Source organism: Entelurus aequoreus, linkage group LG10 (genome assembly GCF_033978785.1).
Source record: "Entelurus aequoreus isolate RoL-2023_Sb linkage group LG10, RoL_Eaeq_v1.1, whole genome shotgun sequence".
In the NCBI taxonomy this organism is placed as follows: domain Eukaryota; kingdom Metazoa; phylum Chordata; class Actinopteri; order Syngnathiformes; family Syngnathidae; genus Entelurus; species Entelurus aequoreus.
Genome location: NC_084740.1, coordinates 9183872 through 9210254, shown reverse-complemented (window position 1 = coordinate 9210254; position 26383 = coordinate 9183872). Strand labels below are relative to the sequence as shown.

General features: G+C 40.3%; 1 protein-coding gene and 1 long non-coding RNA gene across 3 annotated transcripts; one reads left to right on the top strand and one right to left on the bottom strand.

Annotated features, from left to right (window-relative positions):
- Positions 1–471: 471 nt before the first annotated feature.
- Positions 472–25839, bottom strand: map6b (microtubule-associated protein 6b). 2 transcript variants are annotated; one of them, XM_062059972.1, is made up of 4 exons: positions 25054–25839; positions 15741–15954; positions 13693–13742; positions 2515–2607 (listed from the first exon to the last, which is right to left on the bottom strand). In XM_062059972.1, exons 1-3 carry the CDS (start codon positions 25725–25727, stop codon positions 13698–13700), a joined length of 933 nt encoding a protein of 310 aa, XP_061915956.1. In that variant the 5' UTR covers positions 25728–25839; the 3' UTR covers positions 2515–2607; positions 13693–13697. The 2 variants fall into 2 exon arrangements, with proteins under 2 accessions (XP_061915955.1, XP_061915956.1); XM_062059971.1 differs by lacking the exon at positions 13693–13742 and having other exon boundaries at positions 472–2607; positions 25054–25838.
- LOC133658209 (uncharacterized) lies at positions 646–2789 on the top strand. The gene is made up of 3 exons (XR_009827414.1): positions 646–772; positions 2014–2121; positions 2441–2789. It is a non-coding gene; the product is annotated as an uncharacterized LOC133658209 (long non-coding RNA).
- Positions 25840–26383: the final 544 nt, after the last annotated feature.

Genomic DNA, 26383 nt, shown 5'->3' with positions numbered 1-26383 from the left:
TTAACTTCCTCTTAGCAACAGTCATATTTTTGTCTACAGTAAAGCAGTTCTTCTGCCGTAAACAGCAATGTTGTGACACCCTTAAACATGCAATATTGCCATCTACTGTACATGCATGTGTGACAATAACATTAGCGGTTTAAATACATTTTCTCCTTACAAATCCGTGCAATTTGTGACCTTTGTCATAAACCGACCGCTTAAACAAAAAAAGAGAGCCGCTGTCTCCTCAGAAGGAGGGAGTTGTAGCTGCTCCAGTGTCATCGCTTATATTTTATTCAAACGCACGAACCATAAAGCCTGAATTATTAATGCGCTATTATGTCAGGATGACTGATTCACAGGAAAATGGACGAAAACGTCAAGCAAGTAACTTAAATTAGAATCAAGGTGCTTCATCAGATGTAGTCGCTGTAATTATGGTGATTTATTATCAAACATGTAAGTACAGTAATCAAAAACAATGTTCTAAAAACAAATAAGTCACAAGATGCAGTTGAAATTCACGTGTTTGTTGTTTTTAATCTGAGTTCTTCCAAAAAAAAGCACACACAAAAAAAATCACAACACCTCCGCAGTAATTTGTCTTTTCTGTTTCATTAGCGCCCTCTGTCGGTGAGCAAGAGAACAACACAACCTATTAAGCAGACCACGACAAAAGATGTTGGCCTTTCAGCACCAGGAAGTGGGAGTGGACTTGTGGCACTTTGTTGCTGTTGTTGCGGCGATGGCGTAATGGACTCCATTCTATAGTGGGCAGCAAGCTGCAGAGGTCAGTTATGAATACAAACACGCACACGCATAACCACAGTCAAATTATCTGCAACATATATGTTAAAATGTTAGCGCATTGTCGCCAAGTTGTGTTACTCTGAAGCATTCCCGAGTGGCCACGAACGCACCACAGTTGAAATCACGGTACATTCAGGTGATAAGAGGATAGTGGAACTTAAATAAAAATAGACAATTTCAGTGTGTTTGTGTGTGTTTATTCTCGTTGAATTGCAACTTTTCCCTCGTAATACCATTGTTTTATCTTGTAGATTTGAGAAAAATACGGCGGGCTCGAAGCCAACATCATCATTAAAGGGACGGTATTGTGTTTTCCGGGGAGTGTTGGACGCACCACAATTGAAATCATGGTACGTTCAGGTGATAAGAGAATTGTCGAACTTAAACAAAAATAGATAATTTGAGTGTGTGTGTTTATTCTCGCTGAATTACAACGTTTCCCCTCTTAATACTTAGACTCCAGTGTTTATCTTGTACCTTGGAGAAAAATACGGCGGGCTCGAAGCCAACATCATCATTAAAAGGACGATATTATGTTTTCCGGGGAGTGTTGGACGCACCACAATTGAAATCATGGTACGTTCAGGTGATAAGAGGATAGTGACAGTCGAACATAAACAAACATAGATAATTTGAGTGTGTGTGTTTATTTTTGTTGAATTACAACGTTTCCCCTCTTAATACTTAGACTCTAGAGTTTATCTTGTAGCTTTGAGAGACAGCATCATCATTAAAAGGACGGTATTATGTTTTCCGGGTAGTCGCGAACGCACCGCAATTGTCGCAAGACGTTCAGTAATGATGCATTCAAGTAATGTGGTTGTTTATAGAACCAAGTTAACAATCTATGTGATTTGACAGCCTGTATGTACGTATATTATATTAATTTTTAGACGTCCGTGTTTGTAGCTCGAAGGAAAAGTTGAGTCATCATTAAAAATAATACAGTATTGTCATTATTAGTGTTACAGTAAATGTGTTTGTGGGAGCTACCTTGCTGGTGTGTTTATTTCAGCCACTATAAACTATCTGGCAACCAGAACCTAATAACTACACATGCATACATTTCAAATAGTGTATATTTATACCCAAAAAGGCTTAATTTACAAGCTAGAATGTGATGGCGTAAGCCTGCTAGAATATTGTATTGCTGTTCAACCAAAAATGAAGGGGGGCTTGCAAGCTGCAGGGAATTATAGTCAAATTGATTTGGTTTCTTAGCAACAAAACGAAACTGGATATCACCCAGAAGAACGAAGAGGAAAAGAACACCAGGACCTTGCAGCCGAGGCACTGTGACTAGGAAACAGACCCACAAAAACCTAAAAAGTGAGTTTATACAATCATTGGATGTGATTCTGGAGGTAAAAACGCCCTTTAGTATAGCACACACAGCAAAGGCTCTTATTTTCAGAGTAAAGATGACTCCTATAATAAATAATGTGCAAATTAAGTGCTCAATAATAAAAAAAAAGCCGCTTTGATCCCACACACACTCTCTCTTTCACACACACACTGGAATAATGGACATCTCAGCTAAACACTAAATGAGAAAAAGGCATAAAGAACACGATGCTATCTTATTTTTTTTTTTTTTTACTGTTTTGCCTCGGCCAGTCTATTGCTTATCTCTTTGCTCTTCTTGGAGACGCCTCCATCCCCTGGAGGTTCTGAGGACGCCACGGCAGCCGCTTCTTTCTTCTTGGCTGAAGCCGAACCAGCAAGCTGCTTCTCTTTTGCTTTTTTCACCACCTTCCCTGATGTCGTCGTCGCCGCTTTCTTCTTTGGCCTGGTGCGAGACGCTCCCTTGTCGGTCTGGAAGGAAACACGAAGCCGATGAAGGTCATGACATGAGGACGTTTTAGTTCCTAGCCTCTATAGAAAAAAAAATGTGCAAGCTCTGTTTTGAGCATGCGTCCCTTGTTATTCCTACTTAGAACAAGCAAGAGGCACCGTCAGGTGTCATATAAGTTCATGGTGGTTAGTGTCATGGCAATTAAAAAAGGCACAAACGTGTCTTTTCTTGCATAAAAAGAAAGTGGCATGATTGGTTTTTACAAAACCCAAAACCAGTGAAGTTGGCACTTTGTGTAAATGGTCAATAAAAACACAATACAATGATTTGCAAATCCTTTTCAACTTATATTCAATTGAATAGACTGCAAAGACAAGATACTTAATGTTCGAACTGAGAAACACAATTTTTTTGTTGCAAATATTCATTCACTTAAAATTTAATGGCAGCAACACATTGCAAAAATTTTGGCAAAGGGGCATTTTTACCACTGTGTTACATGGCCTTTCCTTTTAACAACACTCAGTAAACGTTTGGGAACTAAGGAGACCAATTTTTGAAGCTTTTCAGGTGGAATTCTTTCCCATTCTTGCTTAATGTACAACTTAAGTTGTTCAACAGTCCGGAGTCTCCGTGGTCGTGTTTTACGCTTCATATTGCGCCACACATTTTCAATGGGAGACAGGCTGTTGTAACTCGTGGCTTGGCATTGTCTTGCTAAAATAAGCAGGGGCGTCCATGATAACGTTGCTTGGATGGCAACATATGTTGCTCCAAAACCTGTATGTACCTTTCAGCATTAATAGGGCATTCACAGGCCAATGCATAAGTTACCCATGCCTTGGGCACTAATACAGCCCCATACCATCACAGATGCTGGCTTTTGAACTTTGCGCCCATAACAATCCGGATGGTTCTTTTCCTCTTTGTATTCCGGAGGACACGACGTCCACAGTTTCCAAAAACAATTTGAAGTGCGGACTCTTCAGACCACAGAACACTTTTATACTTTGCATCAGTGCATCTTAGAAGCCGGCGACGTTTCTGGGTGTTGTTGATAAATGGCTTTCACTTTGCATAGTAGAGTTTTAACTTGCACTTACAGATGTAGCGACAAACTGTAGTTACTGACAGTGGTTTACTGAAGTGTTCCTGAGCGCATGTGGTGATATCCTTTACACACTGATGTTGCTTTTTGATGCAGTACCGCCTGAGGGATCGTAAGTCCGTAATATCATGGCTTACGTGCAGGGATTTCTCCAGATTCTCTGAACCTTTTGATGATATTATGGACTGTAGATGGTGAAATCCCTAAATTCCTTGCAATAGCTTGTTGGGAAATGTTGTTCTTAAACTGTTGGACAATTTGCTCACGCATTTGTTGAAAAAGTGGTGACCCTCGCCCCATCCTTGTTTGTGAATGACTGAGCATTTCATGGAAGCTGCTTTTATACCCAATCATGGCAGCCACCTGTTCCTCAACTTTCTCAGTCTTTTTTGCCACTTGTGCCAGCTTTTTTGAAACATGTTGCAGGCATCAAATTCCAAATGAGCTAATATTTGCAAAAAAATAACAAAGTTTACCAGTTTGAACGTTAAGTATCTTGTCTTTGCAGTCTACTCAATTGAATATAGGTTGAAAAGGATTTGCAAATCATTGTATTCTGTTCTTATTTACCATTTACACAACGTGCCAACTTCACTGCTTTTGGGTTTGTACAATGTTTATTTTTGTTAGTATATGACAGATCTTTAGCAGCAGCATCATCACATAAATACAGGCAGCAGCGCCTAAACTGAATAAAATAAGGAAATGCACACTAATAATAAAGCATACCTATATATGATTGTAAAGAATCTGTTCCAGGGTCAAACTGTTTCCGTCATGCAACCTAATTTAACTTAAAGAGAGACTTTGTGGCTCAGTGGCCTAGTGGTTAGAGTGTCCGCCCTGAGATCGGTAGGTTGTGAGTTCAAACCCCGGAGTTATACCAAAGACTATAAAAATGGGACCCATTATCTCCCTGCTTGGCATTCAGCCTCAAGGGTTGGAATTGGGGGTAAAATCACCAAAAAATGATTCCCGGGCGTGGCCACTGCTGCTGCTCACTGCTCCCCTCACCTCCCAGGGGGTGAACAAGGGGATGGGTCAAATGCAGAGGACACATTTCACCACACCTAGTGTGTGTGTAACAATCATTGGTACTTTAACTTTAACTTATTATCCTTCAAAAACATGTTACATACAACAAAGACATAATTCTTCCTTTTTAAGTTTCACGTTAGTGTAACATTGAAGTTAAACAAGAAAAAAAACGTACCACAAACCCCAATAAATATGACAAAATATTTCTTTAAACTGTACTGATGATGTAATATCAATTAACATACAGGAAGTGCCAGGCAACATATGCTAGGGACGTTCTGATCAGGGTTTCATGCTGCTGATTCCGATACGGATCATAGAATAGAATAGAATAGAAAGTACTTTATTGATCCCTGGGGGAAATTCAGCACCACAGTTCGCTCACAATAATAATAATAATAAATAATATAATATATATAATATATTATGGTGAGTGCTGATGGCAGTTTACCAATATCAATACAATTTTAAACTACCATATTTTCAGGACCATAGGGCGCACCGGATTATAAGGCGCACTGCCGATGAGCGGGTCTATTTTCATACAAAAGGTGCACCGGATTATAAGGCGCATTAAAGGGGTCATTATATGATTTTTTTTCTAAATGTAAAAGACTTCCTTGTGGTCTACATCAGTGTTTTTCAACCACTGTGCCGCGGCCGTGAGATACAGTCTGGTGTGCCGTGGGAGATGATCTCATTTCACCTATTTGGGTTAAAAATATTTTTTGCAAAGCAGTAATTATAATCTGCAAATGATGTGTTGTTGTTGAGTGTCGGTGCTGTCTAGAGCTCGCCAGAGTAACCGTGTAATACTCTTCCATATCAGTAGGTGGCAGCCGGTAGCTAATAGCTTTTTAGATGTCGGAAACAGCGGGAGGCAGCGTGCAGGTAAAAAGGTGTCTAATGCTTAAACCAAAAATAAACAAAAGGTGAGTGCCCCTAAGAAAAGGCATTGAAGCTTAGGGAAGGCTGTGCATAACGAAACTAAAACTGAACTGGCTACAATGTAAACAAAACCAGAATGCTGGACGACAGCAAAGACTTACTGTGGAGCAAAGACGGCGTCCACAAAGTACATCCGAACATGACATGACAATCAACAATGTCCCCACAGAGAAGGATAAAAACAACTGAAATATTCTTGACTGCTAAAACAAAGTAGATGCGGAAAAATATCGCTCAAAGGAAGACATGAAACTGCTACAGGAAAATACCAAAAAAAGAGAAAAAGCCACCAAAATAGGAGCGCAAGACAAGAACTAAAACACTACACACAGGAAAACAGCAATAAACTCCAAATAAGTCAGGGTGTGATGTGACAGGTGGTGACAGTACACCTACTTTGAGACAAGAGCTATAGTGATGCATGCTTGGTTATGCTTTAAAGTCATATCCAACACTTGCGTCAACGACTTTTTACTGTCAACTGAGTTTCGTTTTTTAATGATTTCTGATGGTGGTGTGCCTCCGCATTTTTTTAATGCAAAAAATGTGCCTTGGCTCAAAAAAGGTTGAAAAACACTGGTCTACATAACATGTAATGGTGGTTCTTTGGTCAAAATGTTGCATGGATGATGTTTTACAGATCATCTTCAAGTCGCTTTCTGACAGTCGCTTCAGGATGCGCCGTCAAGCGGTGCTGCTTCAAAGTCGTACTAAAACATTTTGACAGATTTCTGAGTGCCGTGTGTAATGATCTTTATTTTCAATGGAACATTTAAAGTTTTGGTGTTGTTTACTGGCGTCATATTGCAGTCCACACGTATGTTGTCTTATGTGTGACTGCCATCTACTGGTCACACTTATCATTTCACCATGTACCAAATAAAATTGCTTTGAGGTCGGTAAGCGCAACCGGAATGATTCTGTGCATTAAGCGCACCGGGTTATAAGGCGCACTGTCGATTTTTGAGAAAATGAAAGGATTTCAAGTGCGCCTTATAGTCCAAAAAATACGTTAGTTCCTTTTTTCTCGTTTTCATAGAATTGTTTAATCAAAACCAAAGTCAATAGTACACAATAACTAAACTGAACTACTATTATCCATTTAAATCATTTGGTCTTTGTCCTCCTGTGCCCGAGGATGTATACCCTGAATTTGTAAACATTAAAAAATATTTAGAGAAAGGAAAAACATCAACCTAATAACTCTGGTATATTAATACTACCTTTTGGTTTCGATACTATCAATTCATGGGATGATCCGCCCTTCGCTTACGTGTCGTGTACTGACTGTGACAATGTTGACACACCAACAGTTGTTGTTATATTATCCTATCTCGATACTCTTTTCAATCCACTTAAGTTCCCGTTAATAAGTGTTTACTTTCTGCTCCAACCTGGTTCTATTTACACATTTTAGACTTTCTAAGCACTTATTCATTGGCGCTGTTTCAAGCTAGCTATTAGCTTGCCTGTGTGTAACATGTTTAGCCTCGTCCTCCTGTGATAATGATATTTAAGATACTAAGAAATAGAGTTCATTTGCCGTAATAGAAATGATCATTATTAGCAAAGGAGAGCGGCTCCACACTGTGTATGGAGGACCAGAACAATTTTTATTTTTGGCTTAACAGAAAATCTTATGATACATTAAAGGCCTACTGAAATTAATTTTTTTTTATTTAAACGGGGATAGCAGATCCATTCTGTGTCATACTTGATCATTTCGCTATATTGCCATATTTTTGCTGAAAGGATTTAGTATAGAACAACGACGATAAAGTTCACAACTTTTGGTCTCTGATAAAAAAAAAGCCTTAGCGTGACGTAGTCAGTTGATCATCTTCTCATATTTTCCGATTGTTTTCAATGCAGCTAGAGCGATTCGGACCGAGAAAGCGACGATTACCCCATTAATTTGAGCGAGGATGAAAGATTTGTGGATGAGGAACGTTAGAGTGACGGACTAGAATGCAGTGCAAGACATATCTTTTTTCGCTCTGACCGTAACTTAGGTACAAGCTGGCTCATTGGATTCCCCACTCTCTCCTTTTTCTATTGTGGATCACAGATTTGTATTTTAAACCACCTCGGATACTATATCCTTTTGAAAATGAGAGTCGAGAACGCGAAATGGACATTCACAGTGACTTTTATCTCCACGACAATACATCGACGAAACACTTTAGCTACGGCGCTAACGTGATAGCATCGTGCTTAACTGCATATAGAAACTAACTAAATAAATCCCTGACTGGAAGGATAGACAGAAGATCAACAACACTATTAAACCAGGGACATGTAAATACACGGTTAATGCTTTCCAGCTTGGCGAAGCTTAAAAATGATGTTGCTAACGACGCCATTGAAGCTAACTTAGTATAACAGGACCTCACAGAGCTATGATAAAAACATTAGCGCTCCACCTACACCAGCCAGCCCTCATCTGCTCATCAACACCCGTGCTCACCTGCGTTCCAGCGATCGACGCCGCGACGAAGGACTTCACCCGATCATCCGTGCGGTTGGCGGCTAGCTTCGGCTAGCGCGTCTGCTATCCAAGTCAAAGTCCTCCTGGTTGTGTTGCTACAGCCAGCCGCTAATACACCGATCCCACCTACAACTTTCTTCTTTGCAGTCTCCATTGTTCATTAAACAAATTGCAAAAGAGTCACCAACACAGATGTCCAGAATACTGTGGAATTATGAGATGAAAACAGAGCTTTTTTGTATTGTTTTCAATGGGGTACCGATACTTCTGTTTCACTGGCTACGTCACGCACAGACGTCATCATCCAAAGGCGTTTTCAACCGGAAGTTTAGCGGGAAATTTAAAATTGCACTTTATAAGTTAACCCGGCCGTATTGGCATGTGTTGCAATGTTAAGATTTCATCATTGATATATAAACTATCAGACTGCGTGGTCGGTAGTAGTGGGTTTCAGTAGGCCTTTAAACATAAGGGTGTAACGGTACGTGTATTTGTATTGAACCGTTTCGGTATGGGGGTTCGGTTTGAAGGTGTACCAAACGAGTTTCCACACGGACATATTGAGTAGCGTACCGCACGTTGTGTAAACAATGCACACCGAGGCACAACACACGGCATGCTAGCAGCGACCGGGCTACTACAACATGTAAAAGCCAGAGCTGGAAGACCCTCCTGCCTCGTTAAGATCTCCCGTTTGGGAACACTTTGGCTTTGCGGTGCGATACAACAATGGAGGACGGAGGTTTGCCGACATTGTTCAGCAGCGGTAGGGTATGCTTCTGCCAACACGTCAAACATGCTAACCCATTTGAAGCGTCACCACCCCCAAGTGAACATCGCTTTAACGAAGAGAAAGACGAGCGTGGTGCAAACACCGCATTCAAGCAGCTTCTCCTCGGCGAGTCAGGCAGGGCTAAAGCAATAACAAATGGTGTTTTTATGGCAGCAGATTTAAGACCATATTGCATTAAAAACTAGATTTTGACCCACTTCTATGGTGGAAGAACAATGAGCCCATATATCCTCTTACTGCCAAGTTAGCCAGGGATTACCTGGAGACATTGTAACTGCAAGCAGGTCTGCTCTTTCTGCAGACAATGTGGATAAACTGATTTTTCTGGCAAAAAACATGAAAATTGAGTGAAAGTCATCGGGGTTAAAGGCTGGGGGGGGGGGGGGGGGGGGAGAACAGTTAATCTAAGGATGAGTTGACTTGAAACTGTTTAATGTTGCACTTTTTGTATGTAGAAGAAAAGTTTTGTCATTTTATTTAATCTGAGCAACAACTTGAATCAGTTTAATGTTGATTAACGTAGATGGTGACTTAAACAAGTTGAAAAACTTATTCGGGTGTTACCATTTAGTGGTCATTTGTACGGAATATGTACTGTCCTGTGCAATCTACTAATAAAAGTCTCAATCAATCAATCAATCAATGCCAAGAGTGTACAAAGCAGTAATCAGAGCAAAGGGTGGCTATTTTGAAGAAACTAGAATATAAAACATGTTTTCAGTTATTTCACCTTTTGTTGTTAAGTACATAACTCCACATGTGTTCATTCATAGTTTTGATGCCTTCAGTGACAATCTACAATGTAAATAGTCATGAAAATAAAGAAAACCCATTAAATGGAGAAGGTGTGTCCAAACTGTATATATAATTGCACCAATGTTGAGGTGTGTGGATTGATTGATTGAGACTTTTATGAGTAGGTTGCACAGTGAAGTACATATTCTGTACAATTGACCACTAAATGGTAACACCCGAATGGACATCAAGTAGTGGACATAGAGAGAGAGAGAGAGAGAGAGAGAGAGAGAGAGAGAGAGATCAGAAGGCATAAGAAAAAGTATCTGCATTTGATTGTTTACATTTGATTATTAGCAATCCGGGGAGGGTGTTAGTTTAGGGTTGTAGCTGCCTGGAGGTGAACTTTTATTGCGGTTTTGAAGGAGGATAGAGATGCCCTTTCTTTTATACCTGTTGGGAGCGCATTCCACATTGATCTGGCATAGAAAGAGAATGAGTTAAGACCTTTGTTAGTTCGGAATCTGGGTTTAACGTGGTTAGTGGAGCTCCCCCTGGTGTTGTGGTTATGGTGGTCATTTATGTTAAGGAAGTAGTTTGACATGTACTTCGGTATCAGGGAGGTGTAGCGGATTTTATAGACTAGGCTCAGTGCAAGTTGTTTAACTCTGTCCTCCACCTTGAGCCAGCCCACTTTAGAGAAGTGGGTAGGAGTGAGGTGGGATCTGGGGTGGAGGTCTAGAAGTAACCTGACTAGCTTGTTCTGAGATGTTTGGAGTTTAGATTTGAGGGTTTTGGAGGTGCTAGGGTACCAGGAGGTGCATGCGTAATCGAAAAAGGGTTGAACGAGAGTTCCCGCCAGAATCCTCAAGGTGCTTTTGTTGACCAGAGAGGAAATTCTGTAGAGAAATCTCGTTCGTTGGTTAACCTTTTTGATTACCTTGGTTGCCATTTTATCACAGGAAAGGTTAGCCTCTAGAATGGAACCTAGGTAGGTGACCTCATCTTTCCTGGTGATGACACTGTCACCTACTTTTATGGTGAAGTCATTGACTCTCTTAAGTTTGATTTGGGACCCAAACAGGATGGATTCTGTTTTACCCAAGTGGATGGATAGCTTGTTGTCAGCGAACCAGGTGCAAGTTCTACAGAGCTCAGCACTGAGGATTTTCTCCACCTGTGACTTGTCCTTGCCGGATACCAGCAAGGCAGAGTCATCCGCAAACAAAAACAATTCACAGTCGCATGCCGATGACATGTCGTTTATGTATATTAGGAACAGTAAAGGTCCCAATATACTGCCTTGGGGGACTCCACAGCTCACCGAGAGGGGGGGGAGGGGACACGGTGCCGTTCACCTCTACCACCTGCTCCCTCCCCTCCAAGTAAGACTGCATCCAGCTCCATGAGGTTTTGTTCAATCCGATTGCTCTGAGCTTATCCAACAGTATAGCGTGGTTAACGGTGTCAAAGGCCTTCTGAAGGTCCAGCATGACCATGCCGCAGTATTTGCCCGCGTCCACCTGGAATCTTTCTAGTTTATTCTTTACTAATCCGATTTAGTCTTCTTCTACATAACACGTGTTGCTCTGATGTTGTCAATGAACATTATCTGGAAGGAAATGAATGCTGCAGGCAGGAAGGTGGACAACGAGTGAGGAGGAAGAGGCGAGATCCTAACAAGGTCGTGATGAATGTCTCGTAGTGTGCATACATTATCAACCAGCTCACAGAAGTGGGTATTCCTGTCATACCTTCTCAGGGGACAATACTGTAGAAAGGACATTTGGACATACAAGCAAGCTGCACATTGACTACTCTAAAATACAATCACATGTCAATCCTATCATATTGCCCCGTAAAAGATATGATCTGACGACTTCTGTGATGTGACGGGTGTACTCACCTTTGTGAGACGCTGCAGGGAACAACAGGGTTGGTTGTCACACTTTTGACTGGAGTGCAGGGATTCTCAAACCGTGGTACATGTAACAATATAAACTGTAGTGTTTTTCTTAATACTTATTAAGGTTAACAATTGTTATGTGTCAAAGCATGGAAGACAAATACTGAGCAGATGGATATTTAAAACTGGACATTAAAAACACAAAAAGTCCTCCTTCAAATTTGGCGGTTTGACTCCAGAAAAGACTATGTAGGCAGATCCTTTTCAACTTACGTTCAATTGAATAGACTGCAAAGACAAGATATTTCATGTTCCAACTGAGAAACTTAATTTTTTTTTTGCAAATCATCATTAACTTGGAATTTAATGGCAGCAACATGTTGCAAAAAAGTTGTCACAGGGCCTTTCCTTTTAACACGAGTCATACCAAAGACTATAAAAATGGGAGCCATTACCTCCCTGCTTGGCACTCAGCATTAAGGGTTGGAATTGGGTATTAAATCACCAAAAATTATTCCCGGGCGCGGCCACCGCTGCTGCCCACTGCTCCCCTCACCTCCCAGGGGGTGAACAAGGGGATGGGTCAAATGCAGAGGACAACTGTCACCACACCTAGTGTGTGTGTGTGACAATCATTGGTACTTTAACTTTAACTTAACAACACTCAGTAAACGTTTGGGAACTGAGGAGACACATTTTTGAAGCTTCTCAGGTGGAATTCTTTCCCATTCTTGCTTGATGTACAGCTTAAGTTGTTCAACAGTCCGGGGGTCTCTGTTGTGGTATTTTAGGCTTCATAATGCACCACACATTTTCAATGGGAGACAGGTCTGGACTACAGGCAGGCCAGTCTAGTACCCGCACTCTCTTACTATGCAGCCACGCTGTTGTAACACGTGGCTTGTCATTGTCTTGCTGAAATAAGCAGGGGCGTCCATGATAACGTTGCTTGGATGGCAACATATGTTGCTCCAAAAACTGTACATACCTTTCAGCAATAATGGTGCCTTCACAGATGTGTAAGTTACCCATGTCTTGGGCACTAATACACCCCCATACATCACAGATGCTGGATTTTGAACTTTGCGCCTATAAAAGTCCGGATGGTTCTTTTACTCTTTGGTCCGGAGGACACGACGTCCAGAGTTTCCGAAAACAATTTGAAAAGTGGACTCGTCAGATCACAGAACACTTTTCCACTTTGCATCAGTCCATCTTAGATAGAGCTCGGGCCCAGCGAAGCCGGCGGTGTTTCTGGGTGTTGTTGATAAATGGCTTTGGCTTTGCATAGTGGAGTTTTAACTTGCACTTGCCAATAAAGCGACAAACTGTAGTTACTGACAGTGGTTTTCTGAAGTGCCCATGTGGTGATATCCTTTACACACTGATGTCGGTTGTTGATGCAGTACCGCCTGAGGGATCCAAGGTCACGGGCATTCAATGTTGGTTTTCAGCCTTGCCGCTTATGTGCAGTGATTTCTCCAGATTCTCTGAAACTTTTGATGATCTTACGGACCATAGATGGTGAAATCCCTAAATTCCTTGCAATAGCTCATTGAGAAATGTTGTTCTCAAACCGTTGGACGATTTGCTCACGCATTTGTTGACAAAGTGGTGACCCTCGCCCCATCCTTGTTTGTGAATGACTGAGCATTTCATGGAAGCTGCTTTTATACCCAATCATGGCACCCACCTGTTCCCAATTAGCCTGTTCACCTGTGGGATGTTCCGATTAAGTGTTTGATGAGCATTCCTCAACTTTCTCAGTCTTTTTTGCCACGTGTGCCAGCTTTTTTCAAACACGTTGCAGGCATCAAATTCCAAATGAGCTAATATTTGCAAAAAAATAAGTTTACCAGTTCGACCATTAAGTATCTTGTCTTTGCAGTCTATTCAATTGAATATAGGTTGAAAAGGATTTGCAAAACATTGTATTCTGTTTTTATTTACCATTTACACAACGTGCCAACTTCACTGGTTTTGGGTTTTGTACACAATGTGTGACCACCAACCCCGTTCTCTCCCGAAGTGTCATAAGTATGCACGATTGTGTTGCGATCAGCCTCCATGCTTTCTAATGGAAACACACCTGAACTACAGCAGATTTAACACCGACGTGCTCTCAGCCTTTGAGACGTCCTATGAGAATGAGAAAGGGAGGGGAGGGGCTACATGAACACATCAGCACCATGTTGACACGCACATCACGTGGAGGAGGAGCTTCAATGAAAAGCATGCTTTGGTACGGGCGGAAAACGTAGAGCAAATATAACAAGACGACATTTGGTGCACTTTTAACGAAAGAGATAAGAGATGGACAAATATTGAAAAAACAACAACATTATTTATGCTTTCCTTGGGAAATGATAGGAAACTTCATAATATACATATTATAGGTCAATGTCAGACTCAGGGGTGTACAAACTTTTTGACTGTGTGTATACATATATATATATATATATATATATATATATATATATATATATATATATATATATATATATATATATATATATATATATATATATATATTAGGGTTGTCTTTGGTACCGGTATTTCAATACTATTTTAAATAAAGAAAAAAAATGACATTATTGGCTTATTTTTTAAAAAGAACAATTTTGTCCTGAAATAAAATAGTGAACATACAAGACGACTTGTCTTTTATTAGTAAATAATCAAACAAAAGCTCCTAATTAGTCTGCTGACGTATGCAGTAACATATTGTGTCATTTATAATTTTATTATTTTGTCAAAATTATAAAGGGCAAACTGTAAAAATGAATGATTAATCTACTTGTTCATTTACTGTTAATATCTGCTTACTTTCTGTTTGAACATGTTCTATCTACAATTCAGTTAAAATGTAATAATCACTTATTCTTCTGTTGTTTGATACTTTACATTAGTTTTGGATGATGCCACAAATGTAGATATCCATCCGATACCAAGTAGTTACAGGATCATACATTGGTCATATTCAAAGATCTCATGTGTCCAAGGACATATTTCCTGAGTTTATGAATATAATATGAATTAAAAAAAAATTAAAAAATGTTTTTTTGTAACGATAAAAAATATTAGTATCTAGTAGTATCGACTAGATACGCTCTTCTACTTGGTATCATTACAGTGGATGTGTGGTGTAGATCCACCAATGGCGTTGGTTTACATTTTGACGCCGGTGAGCTACGGTGTGTAGTGAAGCATGTTTCGCTATTCCTCGTCCTGCAGGGATGATACTTGTAAGAAACTTACTTTATTTGTCGCCATGGAGGCGAGGATTAGTGATTTAGAAGTAGCTAAAACACTGCCGATTGCGGATGGACTTTAGCCGCTAGCTAGCTAGCCATGTCTTAAAGCACCTCTTCCTGAGGGCGTTTCAGTGTTATAACTTCACCTTTATCTTTAGTTTTTAAGCCAAAATGCGTCCGTTCTCCCTTTTCTGTCTACACACTGTGTCTGCTTGCAAGTACTCTGTGATTGTGCGCTGCCGAACATGCTCGTCTGCTCGCAAAACCAGCAGCAACGCACCGTCATGGCTGTAAAAAAAAAACATGGCGAACGGGTACTTTTCAAACAGAGTATAGTACCGTTTTTTATTAATTAGTACCGTGATACTATACTACAACCCTAATATATATATATTAGGGCTGCAACTAACGATTAATTTAATAATCGATTAATCTGTCGATTATCACTTCGATTAATCGATTAATAATCGGATAAAAGAGACAAACTACATTTCTATCCTTTCCAGTATTTTATTGGGAAAAAAACCAGCATACTGGCACCATACTTATTTTAATGATTGTTTCTCAGCTGTTTGTACATGTTGCAGTTTATAAATAAAGGTTTATAAAAAAAATTAAAAATGAAATAAAAATGCTTCTGCACATGCGCATAGCATAGATCCAACGATTCGATGACTAAATTAATCGCCAACTATTTTTATAATCGATTTTAATCGATTTAATTGATTAGTTGTTGCAGCCCTAATATATATATATATATATATATATATATATATATATATATATATATATACATATACATATACATATATATATATACATATAATAATGCAGCTCTATTATTGGATATCAACAGAGTGTCTTTTGGGGGCCGGGCTCTCACCTTGGCGGGCTCTTTGCCCGGCTCACTGTACAGGCTGCGTATCCTCCTGCGATCTATCAGCTTGTTGTCAGCAGCCTGGGCCTTCACCTGCTCCCCCCTGAAGGTGGCGCTGTAGCTGGTTTCCAGACTGGTCTCCTCTGCCGGGGGTTTGTACTGGGACGTGGCCTTGATCGGCTTCACTGGTTTCACATCCTTGTAGGCCTTGAATTCAGTTCTAGGAGACAACAACAAAAGTTAGAAATGAGTAAAAAAAAACAAAAACCTCTCTGCTTTACTGAAAAGTGTCCCAGGTGTGTTATTTAATCGGTTCCCAGTAACTACGCACAAGTACATGTACGACAAACTCAGTGAACCATCTTGTCAGTAATCCACCGTCTTTGATAAGTTATTTTATTAAGTCTTTTAAAAAAAATTTTTTTACACCAGTTCTTTTCAAATAATGGGGCCGGGAGGAGGAAAAAAATGGCTCTCCTGGATCAAAACCTGTTTTTAGTTTGAATACAGATTTTTTTATTTATTTAAAGCAAATCATTACGGACTTAAAAACAATGGTAATAGGTAGAGATGGCCGATAATATGATAAATGCTTTAAAAATGTAATATTGTAAATTATCGGTATCGGTTTCAACCTCCCGATTTTCCCAGGAGACTCCCGAATTTCAGTGCCCCTCCCGAAAATCTCCCGGGGCTACCATTCTCCCGATTTCCACCCGGACAACATTATTGGGGGCGTGCCTTAAAGGCTCTGCCTTTTAGCGTCCTCTACACGTCCGCTTTTCCTCCATACAAACAGCGTGCCGGCCCAGTCACATAAGATATGCAGATTTTACACACACATACGTGAATGCCATGCATACTTGGTCAACAGCCATACAGGTCACACTGAGGGTGACCGTATAAACAACTTAAACACTGTTACAAATATGCGCCACACTGTGAACCCGCACCAAACAAGAATGACAAACACATTTCGGGAGAACATCCGCACCGTAACACAACATAAACACAACAGAACAAATACCCAGAACCCCTTGCAGCACTAACTCTTCCGGGACGCTACAATATACACCCCCCGCTACTGCCTACCCGCCCACCTCAACCTCCTCATGCTCTCTCAGGGAGAGCATGTCCCAAATTCCAAGCTTCTGTTTTGAGGCATGTTAAAAAAAATAATGCACTTTGTGACTTCAATAATAAATATGGCAGTGCCATGTTGGCACTTTTTCCCATAACTTGAGTTGATTTATTTTGAAAAACCTTGTTACATTGTTTAATGCATCCAGCGGGGCATCACAACAAAATTAGGCATAATAATGTGTCAATTCCACGACTGTATATATCGGTATCGGTTGATATCGGAATCTGTAATTAAGAGTTGGACAATATCGGAATATCGGATATCGGCAAAAAAGCCATTATCAGACATCTCTAATCATAATGATTCCTGTTTACAATAACAAGGAAACATTTAAAGGCCTACTGAAATGAATTTTTTTTATTTAAACGGGGATAGCAGATCCATTCTATGTGTCATACTTGATCATTTCGCGATATTGCCATATTTTTGCTGAAAGGATTTAGTAGAGAACAACGACGATAAAGTTCGCAACTTTTGGTCGCTGATAAAAAAAAGCCTTGCCTCTACCGGAAGTAGCGTGACGTCGCAGGTTGAAGGGCTCCTCACATTTCCCCATTGTTTACACCAGCAGCGAGAGCGATTCGGACCGAGAAAGCGACGATTACCCCATTAATTTGAGCGAGGATGAAGGATTTGTGGATGAGGAACGTGAGAGTGAAGGACTAGAGTGCAGTGCAGGACGTATCTTTTTTCGCTCTGGCCGTAACTTAGGTAAAAGGGCTCATTGGATTCCACACTTTCTCCTTTTTCTATTGTGGATCACGGATTTGTATTTTAAACCACCTCGGATACTATATCCTCTTGAAAATGAGAGTCGAGAACGCGAAATGGACACTCACAGTGACTTTTATCTCCACGACAATACATCGGTGAAGCACTTTAGCTACGGAGCTAACGTGATAGCATCGGGCTTAAATGCAGATAGAAACAAAAGAAATAAGCCCCTGACTGGAAGGATAGACAGCAGATCAACAATACTACTATCAGGAGACACCGAACCAAACACTGGACCTGTAACTACACCGTTAATGCTGTGCCGCCTGTCGAAGCCTAGCAATGCTGTTGCTAACGACGCCATTGAAGCTAACTTAGCTACGGGACCTCGTCAGAGCTATGATAAAAACATTAGCGCTCCACCTACGCCAGCCCTCATCTGCTCATCAACACCCGTGCTCACCTGCGTTCCAGCGATCGACGGCGCGACGAAGGACTTCACCCGATCATCGATGCGGTCGGCGGCTAGCGTCGGATAGCGGCGTCTGCTATCCAAGTCAAAGTCCTCCTGGTTGTGTTGCTGCAGCCAGCCGCTAATACACCGATCCCACCTACAACTTTCTTCTTTGCAGTCTCCATTGTTCATTAAACAAATTGCAAAAGATTCACCAACACAGATGTCCAGAATACTGTGGAATTTTGCGATGAAAACAGAGCTGTTTGTGTTGAGATACAATGTGTCCGAATACTTCCGTTTCAACCGTTGACGTCACGCGCAAACGTCATCATACATAGACGTTTTCAACCGGAAGTTTATCGGGAAATTTAAAATCGCACTTTATAAGTTAACCCGGCCGTATTGGCATGTGTTGCAATGTTAAGATTTCATCATTGATGTATAAACTATCAGACTGCGTGGTCGGTAGTAGTGGCTTTCAGTAGGCCTTTAACTCAACCAAAAAAAATCCTTACGTAATAATAATAAATATATTGCGCTACAAGATAATAATAATAAATATATTGCGCTACAAGATAATAATAATAAATATATTGCCCTACAAGATAATAATAATAAATATATTGCGCTACAAGATAATAATAATAAATATATTGCGCTATAAGATAATAATAATAAATATATTGCGCTACAAGATAATAATAATAAATATATTGCGCTACAAGATAATAATAATAAATATATTGCGCTACAAGATAATAATAATAAATATATTGCCCTACAAGATAATAATAATAAATATATTGCGCTACAAGATAATAATAATAAATATATTGCGCTACAAGATAATAATAATAAATATATTGCGCTACAAGATAATAATAATAAATATATTGCGCTACAAGATAATAATAATAAATATATTGCCCTACAAGATAACCGAGCATTATTAAATGTGTCGAGGCAGAATAGCCTAATGTAGTGTCCAACGGGTGTAAAAAGGCCTAACATTTAGATTAGACATATGTTTCACCTAATTAGGCGGCGGTGATTAAAACGAGGGCAACGCTGCAGAGTCCACTTTGTCAAGAGAATATAAAGTGCATCGGTCCGAGGCTCTAATAGTCTTTTCACCTAATAAAACTTAACTCATACATTCATCACTTCACATTTAACTCACAATATCCTCAGACCTTCTGCACGCTGACTTTCCTCTTGCTGGTTGATTGAATTATTCAGACATGGCCTCCTTCACCTTCCTGGAGATGGTAATGCATGGAGACAGCAGCATGCTAGTCATGGCTTCAATTTGATTACTGGACGTTCTCTACAGTCATTCATGCACGTGCCGCTATATTGATTTGCTCGTATACTGGACTACATACTGCAGGACGGGGGGGGGGGGGAGTCGATCAATAACACAGCCTTATCTTTACGGAAATATCTCTCTTGTAGCGATGTAACAGGAGCTCTCGCCACAAAAAATGATAGCACTGTAGTTTATGGTCTGTGTTTTTTGTATCTCTCCTCTTATTGTTGGGTTTAATGGAGCTATAGACTAAATATATTACTGTACCTCCATTGGAAACCCAAGTAAACAAACACCTGACTCATATTTCCCTTATTAATCAACTATTTACTAAGACTATGACTTCTTATAGGATATTACATATATCATAGTTATATATATTACTATGACTGATACCTTATGATACTGATATGCTTCTTCCATTTAAAACATAATTTTTTTAAAATATGACCATATCACAGCAATTCTCAAATCCCTTCAATGGCTTCCTGTTCCACTCAGGTTTGAATACAAAGTCTCTCTACTAACCCACCAGTGCCTCCATGGAAATGCCTCCCTCTACCTCAAAGAACTACTCACCCCCAAATCCTCCACTCGACACCTCTGCTCCGGACAGGCTAACCTCCTCCAACCTCCGAGGACAAAGCTTACGAACAATGGGAGACCGGGCTTTCTGCTCCGCCGCTCCCAGCCTGTACAACGCTCTCCCTGACCACCTGAGGGCACCACAGACTGTGGATGCTTTTAAAAAAGGCTTAAAAACCCTTCTTTTAAAAAAAAAAAAGCCTTTTTTTTTAGATACATGCATACTAGTTCTAGCTATTTGGCTGTTTATTTGTATTTATTTTTTATTATCTTTTTATTTTTTTAATACACTGTAGCACTTTGAGGTTGTTTACTCAATGTAAAGTGCTTTTTACAAATAAAATCTATTATTATTATAGAAAATAAAATATTGTAATAAACTAATGGTGTCCGAAGTGCAGCCCTATGGGCATTTGAGGCCCGCAGCTATTTTTTCACTAATATAAAAAACATCATTTAAAAATAAAAAAAACATATTGGAAAAATGCAAACATGGAATACGAGTGCAAACAGAGAAAATATTCAAATGTTGACACTAATAACACAAAACCGCCTTTTTATTATTATTATTATTTTTTTAAACCGTTGGTAAAAAATCAAATTATTGTTGTTTTGAATTATTGACCTATTCAAGACATCAAATATTCCACTTTGAAATATGTTTTGGGGATTTTAGTTTTTTGCATATTTTGTGTGTTCGCCTTATAAAAAAACTATGTTTTCTGTAGACAAAGAGCATAAAACATTAAAAATAAAAATAGAAAAATTATAACCGACAGCTTGATGTGAAGTTGATGAAGAGATTCAAGCTTTTAATTATATATATATATATATATATATATATATATATATATATATATATATATATATATATATATATATATATATATATATATATATATATATATATATATATATATATGTAAATTATTATTAACACTCTTGGGAGTGGGGACCCTTTTGGATCCCCAAAACCTTTAATGTATTCTTTCTTCTTGACAATCAGCATCAAGTGTTGGATTTGGGGGTTAAATCACCAAACATTATTCCCGGGCGTGGCCCCCGCTGCTGCTCACTGCTCCCCTCACCTCCCAGGGGGTGATCAAGGGTGATGGGTCAAATGTAGACAATAATTTCGCCACACCTAGTGTGTGTGTGACAATCATGGGTACTTTAACTTTAACTTTTAAAAACTCATTGCACAAAAAATATTAATACATTAAAAAAATTAATATTTTTTGCACAAAGTTCCAATTACTTCACATCAAATATTCCACATTGTAAGTTTTGCTTTTTTTATGTTTTTGCCAAAAGAAATGTGTTGTCTTTGATGAAAAGGGCATTAAACACATATTTAATTGATATCGATAATACATCTGGAGTTGAAAGTATAAACAAACCAAAAAAACTTTAAATTACGTTTAAAACTTTATGACTGAGACCTTTTTTGGTTTACATGATCATTTACATTTACCAAACTTAAAGGGAGACTCAAGGGTTTCAAAAAAAAAAATCTATGTATTGGTTTTAAAACACTCAGCATCAAGGGTTGGAATTGGGGGTTAAATCACCAAAACTATTCCCGAGCGCAGCCACTGCTTGCTGCTCACTGCTCCCCTCACCTCCCAGGGGGTGGAACAAGGGGATGGGTCAAATGCAGAAGGGTAATTTCACCACACCTAGTGTGTGTGTGTGACTATCAGTGGCTTTAGCTTTAACTTTAACTTAGAATATAAAAACATCAAAATGGCCCACGTGCCCTTTGATGTTTCAGTGTGCGGCCCTCAGTAGAAACACCCGATTATTAAACCAGGGGCCCCCAACCTTTTTTGCACCAGGGACCGCTTTAATGTAGGCATTATTTTCACGGATTGCCCTTCCATGTGTGGCAGATGAATATAGCAAATAAATGCATGAAAAATGAATACATGAAAAAACTCATTAGTGGAATTAGTGGGAGCCCCTGGCCTTTTTCCCTTTGCAAAAAAGCTCTCCATAGACTTTAGTTTTTTTACTCGTGTTTGCTCTTTGTAAGCTTTTTTTTGGCTTGAGTATCTGATGACCAGGTGATTCATCACATTCAAGCACAAAAGCATGGATATATAATCAAGCTAGAAATACTTTCCATTAGTTCCAATATATTTTTGTGGATTTTCTTTTGCAATATTTCATACATAGATACACTAATGTTAGCTTTTTTTTTAGGGATGTCTGATAATATCGTACTGCCGATATTATCGGCCGATAAATGCTTTAAAATGTAATATCGGAAATTATCGGTATCGGTTTCAAAAAGTAAAATTTATGACTTTTTAAAATGCCGCTGTGTACACGGACGTAGGGAGAAGTATAGAGCGCCAATAAACCTTAAAGGCACTGCCTTTGCGTGCCGGTCCAGTCACATAATATCTACAACTTTTCACACACACATACGTGAATGCAAGGCATACTTGGTCAACAGCCATACAGGTCACACTGAGGGTGTCTGTATAAACAACTTTAACACTGTTACAAATATGCGCCACACTGTGAACCCACACCAAACAAGAATGACAAACACATTTCGGGAGAACATCCGCACCGTAACACAACATAAACACAACAGAACAAATACCCAGAATCCCTTGCAGCACTAACTCTTCCGGGACGCTACAATATACACCCCCGCTACTCCCCACCACCTTAACCCCGCCCACCTCAACCTCCTCATGCTCTCTCAGGGAGAGCATGTCCCAAATTCCAAGCTGCTGTTTTGAGGCATGTTAAAACAAATAATGCACTTTGTGACTTCAATAATAAATATGGCAGTGCCATGTTGGCATTTTTTTCCATAACTTGAGTTGATTTATTTTGGAAAACCTTGTTACATTGTTTAATGCATCCAGCGGGGCATCACAACAAAATTAGGCATAATAATGTGTTAATTCCACGACTGTATATATCGGTATCGGAATCGGTAATTAAGAGTTGGACAATATCGGAATATCGGATATCTCTAATTGTATGTGTTTATTAATGTGCATTGTCCCATGTAAGAAAGATGTTACAAATATAGCAAATGGTGACTTTGTATCAGGAGTTGTATGATACATGTATGAACAAGCTTATTGGTGTGTCTGGTGGGACTGGCCAAAGTTAAGTATGAGGAAATGTTGTTCAACCTTTTTTGAGCCAAGGCACATTTTTTGCGTTGAAAAAATCCGGAGGCACACCACCAGCAGAAATCATAAACTCCGTTGACAGTTAAAAGTCATTGTCGCAATTGTTGGATATGACTTTAAAGCATAACCAAGCATGCATCACTATAGCTCTTGTCTCAAAGTAGGTGTACTGTCACCACCTGTCACATCACGCCCTGACTTATTTGGAGTTTTTTTTGTTGTTTTCCCGTGTGTAGTGTTTTAGTTCTTGTCATGCGCTCCTATTTTGGTGGCTTTTTCTCCTTTGTTGGTATTTTCCTGTAGCAGTTTCATGTCTTATATTTGCCGCATCTACTTTGTTTTAGCAATCAAGAATATTTCAGTTGTTTTTATCCTTCTTTGTGGGGACATTGTTGATTGTCACGTCATGTTCGGATGTACATTTCATTTTCTCAAAACTCGACAGTGTGCCTTATAACCCGGTGTGTCTGATGTATGGAATCATTCTGGTTGTGCTTACCCACCTCGAAGCTATTTTATTTGGTACATGGTGAAATGATTAGTGTGACCAGTAGATGGCAGTCATACATAAGAGATACATGCAGACTGCAATATGACTCAAGTAAACAACACCAACATGTTATATGTTCCAGTGAAAATATAGAACATTACACCTGGCGCTCAAAAACCTACCAAAATATTTTAGTATGGGGACATCGTTGATTGTCATGTCATGTTCGGATGTACTTTGTGGACGCCGTCTTTGCTCCACAGTAAGTCTTTGCTGTCGTCCAGCATTCTGGTTTTTGTTTACTTTGTAGCCAGTTCAGTTTTACTTTCGTTCTGCATAGCCTTCTCTAATCTTCAATGCCTTTTCTTAGGGGCACTCACCTTTTGTTTATTTTTGGTTTAAGCATAAGACACCTTTTTACCTGCATTTACAAAGCAATTAGCTACCGGCTGCCACCTACTGATATGAAAGAGTATTACACGGTTACTCTGCCGAGCTCTAGACCAGTGGTTCTTAACCTTGTTGGAGGTACCGAACCCCACCAGTTTCATATGCGCATTCACCGAACCCTTCTTTAGTGAATTTTATTTTATTTTTCTTCAAAATTCAAGACAAAGTTGTATGTTTTTGGTAACACTTTAGTATGGGGAACATATTCTAAGTAACAAAGACTTAATTTAGTGTTATTTGGTTAGGGTTAGGGTTAGAGGGTTAGGGCCAGGGTTAGAGGGTTAGGCTTCTAATAAGGCCATGCCGAATAAGGCATTAATAAGTACTTAATAATGACTAGTTAAGAGCCAATATGTTACTAATTTGCATGTTAATAAGCAACTAATTAATGGTGAATATGTTCCCCATACTAAAGTGTTACCATGTTTTTTTTACTGGTGCACAAAATGAACCGTGCATGAACATCACCTTGTTCTAAGAACAAAACCAACACAGTGCATAAACTCACAACAAATTACACACCTGCAAATCAGTCCGACTTCTGCTGTTGCCGTATCCGTAAAACGCCGATAGGGAGAAGTTTGTATTTACACGATGAGTCGGGTGTGTCTTGAACTCCGCCGAACCCCTGAGCCCGACTCACCGAACCCCTTGGGTTCGATCAAACCCAGGTTAAGAACCACTCCTCTAGACACTCAACAACAACACGTCATTTGCAGACTCTAATTACTGGTTAGCAAAACATATTTTTAACCCAAATAGGTGAAATTAGATCATCTCCCACGGCACACCAGACTGTATCTCAGTGTGCCGCGGCACAGTGGTTGAAAAACACTGTATTAAACCATTCCGACTAAATAATACATAGGTCATTCATGGGAATGGGTGGAGCAGTGAGGCGTTCAGGGACAATGGGGAAAATGGTATGAGATATGTTGTGTACCAATTAAGAGACGCCCTTTAGGTAAAAGATGAGTTGCGTTACCTATAGCTGCTGGAAGTACGTTACCTATAGCTGCTGGAAGTAGTCATGGTCTCCTTAATGTGTCTATTAAGCGCGTCTGCGACCGCCCTGCCTTTCTTCTTCTGCTGCACATCAGCGCACACCTGCGCTTCTTCCGCCTTCTTCTCCACCTCTTTTCTCTCCCTAGACTTGTCCCTCCTGGCCGGCTCCTTCACCTCCTTCTCCTGGAGCTTCTCCTCGATCTCGCTCTTCTCCACGCCGGTCTCCGACTCCCCCTTCCCCGCCCCGCCGGCAGGGGCGAGGTCGGCTTTGGGGATCCAGGGGTGGTCGTGCTTCTTGGGGATGGGCCAGGCTTTGTAGTCCTTCTGATACTGGGTCTCCGGGATGAACGACGCGGCCGAGGGCTGGTACTCGTTTCTGGGCTTGCAGCTGGGCTCCGGTCGCACCTTCCAAGCCTGGAAGTCTTGGCGGGTGACGGACGCAGCGGACGCGTCCTTGCCCGATGCGGCAGGGGGCTCGGTGGTGGTGGTGGCGGAGGAGGAGGCGGGTGGTGCCTGGCTCTCCGCAGCCCGTCTCGGCTGCCTGCGCTGGGGGAGGTGGTGCACGTCGGCCACGTCGGAGTATTTGGTGAAAACCAAAGGCACTGCGATGTCCGCCTTGTCCAGCTCGGTCCAAAAACGGTTGATGCAGCAAGCACGCGTGATGCACGGCCACGCCATGATGGTGCTGGTGGGGCTTGCTTGGCACGATTATTCGCTACAATCTATATGCTGGAGCTTCCTGCCTCCTCCTGCAGGCTCTGCTGTGGCGTGCACATTGCGCATCAAGACCCCACCCACGTTCTGCGTGAAAACTGGCAGAGGTTTGAAGGCATCAGCGGAGAAACCTATCTGGTTTTGTTTGCTATTTAAACACACTTCATGTGCAACAACGTCTGCAAGTTGTATAATGCTGCAGCATGCATTTAAATGCCACAATATTAGGTAGGCTAGCACAATTCAAGATGATATAAAATGATCAGGACAGGGGTGTCAAACGTAGGGCCCGCGGGCCGGTCAGGTTTTATCCGGCCCGCCGGATGAGTTTGCTAAGTATAAAAGTGAGCCGAAATTTTTGATTGGTAGAATCTGCCGTTCTATATGTGTCCACTAGATGTCGCAATAGCAATTCTTTGTATCTTTGTAGATGACACCGACACCTATTTAATAATACCGCCTTAACATTGGACAACCAAATTACACAAGGCGACTCGGTAAAGAATCTGGGTATTATCTTCGACCCAACTCTCTCGTTTGAGTCACACATTAAGAGTGTTACTAAAACGGCCTTCTTTCATCTCCGTAATATAGCTAAAATTTGTTCCATTTTGTCCACT

Bases quoted from the DNA above. Each gene is read 5' to 3' on its own strand.
- map6b (XM_062059971.1), bottom strand. From the start codon at position 25,727: ATGGCGTGGCCGTGCATCACGCGTGCTTGCTGCATCAACCGTTTTTGG. The intron at 15,955-25,053 runs GTAACGTACTTC...GTTGTCTCCTAG, and splicing joins ACTACTTCCAGCAGCTATAG to AACTGAATTCAAGGCCTACA. The intron at 2,608-15,740 runs GTGAGAGCCCGG...GTTTCCTTCCAG, and splicing joins CGGGCAAAGAGCCCGCCAAG to ACCGACAAGGGAGCGTCTCG.